Raw genomic sequence first — 9499 nt, forward strand, 5'->3', positions numbered from 1 at the left:
AAAGACGGAGTAAATAGTGGAGAGGATTTTAAATTATCTTGAAGCCCCTTGCGATTTCACGCTGTAATTTTTTTTAGGGGGGAAATCTTTTATATTTTTATACACATGACAAGATTTTACATCAAGAATGGTCAGTTTAACAGTACAAATTTAACATACATGAGGAATGTTAAAGAAATTCAACTAAAAAACCCACTTCTTCCTGTGACCCATAATCCCACACTTTACAGTGCAGGGGAGAAAGGGTCTGTGGGGAGCATCCAAAACGAGTCTCTCCCAAAAGAAATGACTTAAATTCCACATTCCCTCTCCACACAAGATCCAAACAGTGAGAGTATAATTTACAGTTTATCTTTTTCAGCTGTAGATTCCTTTGCTGTTTCTTGTTGTTCTTCATCTGTTCCTACATCCATTTCTTCATCTTCATCTTGCTCCGTGTCTTCTGTTGTGTTTTCAGGTTCTTCTTTGGGTTCTTCTTCCACCTTTGCATCAGGGTCAATGTTCAAACTGAGCGAAGCATTCTTTCTATTCTGTCTCCATATGCTTTAGTGTCTGGTAAAAGATATCCTGACCGAAGTGTTGCTGTTTCACACAAAACCACAGCAAGAACCAAAACTATTTTATCATCTTCACCTTCCTTAATTCATCGAAGCGTGTCTCTGATCAGCGGGTGTCTGGGATTGATTTCAAATGTTTTCTTCTGACTTGCATGGTAATTTGTAGAGCTGCCCTTGCTTGTTTGGTACGCTTGTGCTTTCATGATTCTCTCCATGTTGCCAGACCGTCTGTACTGGCTGGCCACCAAAGTACACGGAGATTCTGTCAGGTGCTGAGACACCACAGCCTTCTCAATTTTGTCTTTAAGGGCTTTATCTTTCATCCAATTGAGCAGAGGCTCAAATTCTTTCTCAACTGCTTCATGACTCTCCTTAGTTTTGTCACTTTCATCAAACTTCATTTCTTCCTTGACAACATTCTGGAACCTCTTCCCATCAAATTTGGGAAGGGCCTGAATGCAGTATTCATCCACAGGTTCTGTGAGGTAAATAACTTCATAGCCTTTTTTCAGAAGTCGTTCAACAAATGGAGAAGATTCAGACTCTTTTCTGCTGGACCCAGCCATGAAGTAGATTTTGTCTTGTATTCCCTTCATTCTTTCCACATACTGGTCTAGGGTAGTAATGTCAGTTGGTTGATGAGAAGACTGGAACATAAGAAGTTTAACAAGACATGTTTGATTGGAGTGGTCTTCAATCATACCAAGCTTGATGTTGGTACCAAATTCTTTCCAAAAAGTATCATTGTATTTCTCATCAGCAGTCTTCTTGATCATGTCCAGAGTTTTACAAACAAGCTTCTTCCTAATCTCCTTAAGCAGTTTATGTTGCTGAAGAGTCTCAAGGGAAACATTCAAGGGGAGATCATCTGAGTCCACCACACCCTTGACAAAATTAAGGTACTTAGGCATCGTATCATGGAAGTCGTCTGTGATGAATACACAGAGCACATAGAGCTTAATGTAATCACTCTTTTTAGATCCATATGCATCAAATAGACCACGTGGATCAGATGTGGGTACAAATAAAATTGATTTGAAGTCAACTTCCCCTTCAGCAGTAAAGTGAATATAAGCCATGGGGTCATCACTTTCCTTTGAAGATGATTTGTAAAAAGCTTTGTATTCATCTTCTACTTTTTTTTTTTTTTTTTTACTACTTTTGATGGTCTCTGTCATATTGGTTTGATATCATTCATAAGTTCCCAGTCCCAGACAGTTTTTTCAACTTTTTTAGTCTCTGATTTCTTTTCTTCTTTTTCTTCCTCTACTGCAGCTTCATCATCAGATTCTTCTTTATCTTCTTTTGCTGCTGCTTCTTCCTCCATGGGCTCCTCAACAGTTTCAGCCTTGCTCCAGCCACACGGTCTGCCCACCTCAGGCTATAATTTTAATTTCCCCATTAGCACCTTGCAAATCTCCATTCCAGGTAGCACAGTATTCACCTGCATTTTGCCATTTACATGACACAAGTTATAGCCAAAAAAGGTAGTGTAGTGTTGTATCCCTGTCAAGGAATAAGAATGAAATGTGGAGACCAAGCTGTGGAATTTTGTAGGAGGAGGAGTGGAAACGGTGGAGCAACCATTTCAATGTTGGCCTCAGTGCCTCTTTGCTTTGAAATCCTGGATCCTCAAAAAGTTTCTGACCACAGAAAAGACTGAAAATACCCTGATTGGGAGGAGGCATTCCATGCTCCTCCCACCATTCCTACTCAGCATCAGTGATGCAGTGAGCATGTGGGTCAGTATTAGTCCGTTTTCACGCTGCTGGTAAAGACATACTCGAGACTAGGAAGAAAAAGAGAGTTCTGTCTGTTTGTTTTTGAGATGGAGTCTCACTCTGTCACCAGGCTGGAGTGCAGTGGTGTGATCTCGGCTCACTGCAATCTCCGCTTCCCAGGTTCAAGCAGTTCTCCTGCCTCAGCCTCCTGAGTTGTTAGGATTACAGGCACCCACCACCACGCCCAGCTAATTTCTGTATTTTTAGTAGAGACGGGGTTTCACCATGTTGGCCAGAATGGTCTCGATCTCTTGACCTTGTGATCCGCCCGCCTCGGCCTCCCAAAGTGCTGGGATTATAGGGGTGAGCCACTACGCCTGGCCAGAAAAGAGGTTTTATTGGACTTACAGTTCCACATAGCTGGGGAGGCCTCAGAATCATGGCGGGAGGTGAAAGGCACTTCTTACAGGGCAGTGGCAAGAGAAAATGAGGAAGATGCAAAAGCGGAAACCCCTGCTAAAACCATCAGATCTCATGAGACTGATTCACTACCAGGAGAACAGTAAGGAGGTAACTGCCTCCATGATTAAAATTATCTCCCACCATGTCCCTCCAACAACACGTGGGAATTATGGGAGTACAATTCAAGATGAGATTTGGGTGGGGACACAGAGCCAAACCATCTCATTTTGCCCCTGGCCCCTCCAAATCTCATGTCCTCACATTTCAAAACCAATCATGCTTTCCCAGCAGCCCCCCAAAGTGTTAACCAATTCAGCATTAACCCAAAAGTCCACAGTCCAAAGTCTCATCTGAGACAAGGCAAGTCCCTTCCACCTATTAGCCTGTAAAAAAATATGGGAGTACAATTCAAGATGAGATTTGGGTGGGGACACAGAGCCAAACCATATCAGGGTCCCAGCAGATGTGATTTGTAGAAGAGTAACTGGAGGGTTTAGAGTTTCAAAATGTCAATATAACTTGAGGGAACATGATTTTTCCTCACTGAGGAAACTCTTTGTCCAGAGTAAACTTAAGCAATTGTGTTTTGTTGACTCTAAGTTTCAAGACTAATCAAGTATCTCCTGTAGTGTGGAAGGCTAACGGCTGAACTCTGTATTTTTATGGGTTAACTGAGTGTTTCCTTTTTCCTTGACAGTGTGTACCACTCAAGTGATTGTAGATGAGACAGTTGTCTCAATTAAGCTGCTGGCAAGACAAGAGTAGAATTATTTGAAGTGTAGGCAATAAAGAGGTTTAGCATTATTGAGAGATGGCTCTAGTGCTTCAAATGAACAAAACTTCAATAATAACAGCAGGAGGGCAGTGTTAAAGCTAATAATAATAGCTAGAGCACTTAGTATGCACCAGACATTGTATGAAAGCTTTGCAAGCATTATCTCACTTAATTTCCACAACAATCCATGAAGTAGGTACCATTATGCTTACGTCACAGATGAAGAGAATGAGGCTCAGAGTGGTAAAGTTCCTTGCCCAAAGTCATATGGTAAACTTCTTGGGACCACAGCAAGCAATCTGACTTCAAGATCCTAAGATCCTAAGCTCTCTCTATACAAACTCCATGAATACTCTGGAGGTTGTAGTCTCTGCTCCTGAAATAGTAGCTGCTCAAAAAATAAGAGCCAATTGAATGAATAAATGCTCTGTAGTAGGCTGTTCTTGCAGTGCTATAAAGAAACATTTGGCCAGGTGTGGTGGCTCACTCCTGTAATCCCAGCACTTTGGGAGGCTGAGGCAGGCAGATCATGAGGTCAAGAGATCAAGATCATCCTGGCCAACATGATGAAACCGTGTCTGTACTAAAAATACAAAAATTAGCTAGGCATGGTGGCATATGCCTGTAGTCCCAGCTACTCAGGAGGCTGAGGCAGGAGAATCGCTTGAACCAGGGAGTCAGAAGTTGCAGTAAGCCGAGATCGCGCCACTGCACTCCAGCCTGGTGACAGAGTGAGACTCCGTCTCAAACAAACAAACAACAAACAAAAACACCTGAGACTGGATAACTTATAAAGAAAAGAGGTTTAACTGGCTCACGACTCTGTATGCTTTACAGGAAGCATGGTGCTGGCATCTGCTCAGCTTCTGGGGAGGCCTCTAGAAGCATGCAATCATGGAAGAAGGCGAAGAGGAGGCAGGCACATCACATGGCCAGAGCAGGAGCAAGAGAGTGAGGTGCCACACACTTTTAAACAGCCAGATCTCACAAGAAGTAACTCACCATTTCAAGGACAGCACCAAAGGGATGGTGCTAAACTCTTCATGAGAAATCCACCCCCCAGGACCCAATCACCTCCCACCAGGCCCCACCTCCAATACTGGGGATTACAATTCAACATGAGATTTGGGTGGAGATAAACATACAAACGATAACATGCTCTATGGTGCCGAGTCTTGGGTCAGAGTCAGGTGGCTGCGTGCTCTGCAAGCCTGAAGGGAGGCCTGAGAGCTACATTAAGATGGCCTTTCAAACTCCTCAGAATTTTGTTTGAATTTAGAACCTTTTGAATAATTGTCACAGTAATGCCTCATCTTTGTTTTAGCAGTGTTTAAGAGGCTGAGGCGGGCAGATCACAAGCTCAGGAGTTCGAGACCAGCCTGGCCAATATGGTGAAAACCCGTCTCTACTAAAAATACAAAAATAATTAGCTGTGCGTGGTGGTACACACCTGTAATCCCAGCTACTCAGGAGGCTGAGGCAGGAGAATTGCTTGAACCTGGGAGGTGGAGGTTGCGGTGAGCTGAGATCATGCCACTGCACTCCAGCCTGGGTGACAGAGGGAGACTCTGTCTCAAAAACAAAACAAAACAAAACAAAAAAAGTAGTGGTAATTATTATGTTTACCACAGTTATTTTTTAGGAGGGGAAAAATGGTAATTCCTGAATATGCAGTGAAAGGGGTTGGTTAAATAAATTATGAAAATACATGTGACAGAATACTTAGCCATTAAAAATCCAGTTGTATAAGAATACCACAGGACATAAAAACACATTTTTGATATATTGTCCAGAGGAAAAGGCAGGTTACAAAATAGAGTATTATCCCAATAATGTACATACATTTATGCATACAAAAATATCTGGAAGAAGATACATTAATACATTAACCATAGTTATTTCCATGTGGTAAGAGTGTAGATAGTTTTAATTTTCTTCTTTGTGATTAAATTTTTTTTTCAAATTTTCTATAATAACTATATATACATTTTCTAATCAGAAAAAGCAATAATGTGATTTTTCTTTTTTTTTTTTTTTGAGACAGTTTCACTCTTGTTGCCCAGGCTGGAGTGCAATGGTGCGATTTCGGCTCACCGCAACCTCTGCCTCCCGGGTTCAAGCGATTCTCCTGCCACAGCCTCCCAAGTAGCTGGGATGATAGGCATGCACCACCATGCCTGGTAATTTTGTATTTTTAGTAGAGACAGGGTTTCTCCATGTTGGTCAGGCTGGTCTCAAACTCCCGACCTCAGGTGATCTTCCTGTCTTGACCTCCCAAAGTGCTGAGATTACAGGCGTGAGCCACTGCACCCGGCCTTATAATGTGATTTTTAAAAGGAGTTATAATCAAATTTTGATCTTCAGTTTAAAATTAAGGTATGTGTCCAGGCACAGTGGCTCATGCCTGTAATCCCAGCACTTGGGGAGGCCGAGGCAGGAGGATCACCTGAGGTCAGGAGTTCGAGACCAGCCTGGCCAACATGGTGAAACCCTGTCTGTACTAAAAATACAAATTTAGCTGGGCATGGTGGTGCATGCCTATAATCCCAGCACTTGGAAGGCTGAGGCAGGTGAATCGCTTGAACCCAGGAGGTGGAGGCTGTTGTGAGCTGAGATCAGGCCACTGCACTCCAGCCTGGTTGACACAGCGAGACTCCGTCTCAAAAAAAAAAAAAAAAAAAAAAAAAAAATTAAGTAAAATTAAGATATGAAGTTGCAACTTAATGAAAGACGCAATATAGCTGGTAAAAACACGACTAGCCAAAATATAAAGTTAAATCAGAAAAAAATTACCATACAGGGAAGAAAGAGTTTTCCTAGCCCAACACTCAAGTTCCTTTCTGTGCTGACCCTTGACATCACTATGTCACCCTAACATAAGCCACCTTATGAATCTTTCAATTCTTATCTTCTTCTCCCTCACTCCTCCTCCTTCAGCCTCCTCATATCCCTCCCTTCATGGGCCACCTCACCCCAATCCCCAGGCCTGGCTTTAACGGCTGACCTCCACACAGAAGAGGCCCGATTCCACAGCAGCCCACACCAGGCCTGACCTCTCAGAACTCTGAGGTCCTGGGAAAGGGAGCCTGACCCCGACCCTCCTTGAGAGAAGGAAGTGGCAGTGAGATGCCCTCACCAGGCCTGCTCCCAGCCTGCCTTATCCCTGGTACAGAGGCTGGGGTTTCCTGCCCGGAAGTACTAGGCCGGAACACAATGGGGGTTATCAGTCACCATCGGGGGATTAGGACCACCGGAGCCCTCCACTTAACGGTCAGGTTTCCAGGCCTTTCCTGCATGAATCTTTACTTCCGTGGAAGCTCTTGTTTTGGTCTTTTCCAAGAAGAAAACCCTTCCCCCAGCTTCCCACCCCTCCTTAACCCTGGGTCAGCACCCTTTCACTTCCCAGCCTTTCTGCCATTGGGTCTAAGTCAACTTAAATTGATAACGATAAAAGCCTGGGTAGGGAAAGTGTTTCTGCTCTTTCCAGACCTTTTTTTCTTTTAAAATTATAGGTAAAGTAGATGCATTAATTTAATTGGCCTCCATGATGAGACGAATAATTTCATCAACTGAACAAATTAACAAATGATACCTGAATTGAGATTTAAGTTCTTAAATCTAACAGTTGGCTTATTTAGAAGCCCTTAATAGAGGGTCTTTACATATTAAAAAGCAGAGGTATTAATAATTAGTTTATTTATAAGAAAAAAGTTTTTTTTAAAGCGTAACTTATATTGTAAGCTTTTATAATAAAAACGGCGGAGTTGCTTTTAAAACCTATCTCGGAAAATAATAACTACCACTTACTGAATGCTTATATGTATTAAGTAGCTTACTCATATTAGCTCACACATCTCTAAGGATCACTTATTTTATGAATGACAAAACTGGCCCTCCGAGAGGTTGAATAACTCACTGAGATCACCCAGTATGTAAATGTCAGGGCTGAATTTTGAACCCAGCCTGCGTGACCTCACAGTCTTTAGACCTTACATTATACTACTGCCTCTCAAAGTAACTGAAACAACTCACATCTACCAACATTCTCCAGTATTAGTGTAGGTATTAGACATGGGTTTACATTTGAAAGCTTGTCTCCCTCCCTAACCTACTCCAAGCACAACTTCTCAAAACTCACCACTGTTACCCAAGGACTTTAGCAGCTGTAAGCTCAGAAAACATGAAAAGATAATGGTGTTGGTTTTCACAACCCCCATGTAATTCAAAAGAAAAACTACACTAAGCCACAAAGTGTTAACAAGGTAAACAAAGGTATGGTTTTTCTAATGCATGTGTCTGTCTATGTGATGATATACATGATATGAGATACTTTTCAAACAATTTTGGGGGTATTCCTGCCTTCCTGGACCTTAAGCGCATGTTTATCTGCCTATTGGGTAATTGAGTATTGCCAACTCCCACGTCCCGAATTGGATGTGGGAAAAGAGAAAGCAAAGAAAAGGAAAAGAAAGGATGAAGGGACCAGGAGTGGTGGCATATGCCTATAGTCCTAGCTACTCAGGAGGCTGAGATGGGAGGATCCCTTGAGGCCAGGAGTTCAAGGCTGCAGTGAGCTATGATCACACCACTGTACTCCAGCCTGGGCAACAGAACAAGACCCCATCTCTATTAAAAAAAAAAAAAGGCGGGGGGTGGGGGGAAGAAGGAAGAAAAGGACATCTGCTCAGAAGTGGGGGTGGGGGTGGTGGTGGGGTTTAACATTTGTGAACTCCTGCAGGCTTCACTGACCCTTCCTGCAGGAAGGTGAGATCCTGAAGAGAGAGAACCCCTGACTGGGGTAAAGGGCATCCAGGGTCTGGGGGCACAGCCCTGCCTCCTAGTGTGAGGCCTGCTCTGACTCAGCCCGGGAGGGCAGCCAGACCTGCGCCTCCCTGTTTCCACTGATTCCACTGGGACCCATCACAGAATGACTCAGATGAGCTCTGCTGCCCTGCGAAGCCTGAGGGATGTCAGTGCGTGCTCTGGGCAAACACCCCAACAGTCAATTTAAGTTATTTAATTAATTTTTATGACATCCAGTCAGCCTGCCTGAGGGGTGAACCTCTGAGATCATGATGACACATGTGGCTGTGGCTCCTGGGATCTCTGCAGTTTCTGTGGTTTCCATGGGGCTTCAGTCCCCTGCAGGGCCACTGGCTGTGCTTTGAGGAACGCCATCCAGAACGTGGTCCATGTGAGAACATGTGAGGGACGACGGTGGGCACTTTTCAGGGAAGGATGGAGGCTCTGCAGTCGGAGGAGCCACCTTGCCACGCCCCTTGGGTGAGGTGACCTCATGCAGTGGATGCCTCTGTGGCCTCCATATGAAAGATGCAACTGTGGGTTCCTTTGGGGCGCTGGGAGAGCCATTCACCTTGGGGGAGCTTGGAGGTTTTCCAAAGGAATCCAAATTTATCTACTAAGAGCACTGAAATGTCCTGGAGGGTTCTGATGTTGGTTGGGGAGTCTTCTTCCCACGTCTTGGATAATCTGTTCAGGGGTTTGTGAAGTTTGTGGCCTAGAAGCCCTAGGGTGATTCCCTGTGTATTGGGAAGGTGCTGCTATTCAGCAAGCCCTCAAAGGTCTTATAACCTGGACAAGGGAAAGAACCATGATGAGGAAATTTGGCTTTCTCTGCTGGGACTGCTCCAACAGCGAGGAGCAGAAAGGTGGGGTAGGATGCTTAATGGTATTGACTCCCTCGGGCCTAAGGCCCACAGGTGGCTGGGAAGTGAGATCTGTGGAAGGGGCTTTTCCACAGTTACTGACACCACCAAAACTCATGCTTTCCTCCTTTATTGCAACCAATCCTCTCTCCTAGCACCCCTTTGGGAGGCAGCCCAATACCAACTTCCCCTACCTGGGGTGAGAGTAGGGTATATCCTCCCTGGGTCCGTAGGCTCAGCCCAGCCACCATCTCAAAGTTCAACCCATCCATCATTCAATACTAGGCCAAGTTCTTCCTGCTGAGAAGGAAGTCACCT

At 44.1% G+C, this 9499-nt stretch overlaps 1 protein-coding gene across 1 annotated transcript; it reads right to left on the reverse strand.

Annotated features, from left to right (window-relative positions):
- Nucleotides 1-311: 311 nt before the first annotated feature.
- LOC116469780 (endoplasmin-like) lies at nucleotides 312-9299 on the reverse strand. The gene is given in 4 exon segments (XM_058439742.1): nucleotides 312-511; nucleotides 514-1690; nucleotides 1693-1938; nucleotides 9108-9299. Coding segments are annotated over 4 exon segments (1785 nt in total). The 3' UTR covers nucleotides 312-341.
- Between the last annotated feature and the right edge of the window lie 200 nt (nucleotides 9300-9499).

This window comes from Hylobates moloch, unplaced genomic scaffold (assembly GCF_009828535.3).
Source record: "Hylobates moloch isolate HMO894 unplaced genomic scaffold, HMol_V3 SCAFFOLD_5, whole genome shotgun sequence".
In the NCBI taxonomy this organism is placed as follows: Eukaryota; Metazoa; Chordata; class Mammalia; order Primates; family Hylobatidae; genus Hylobates; species Hylobates moloch.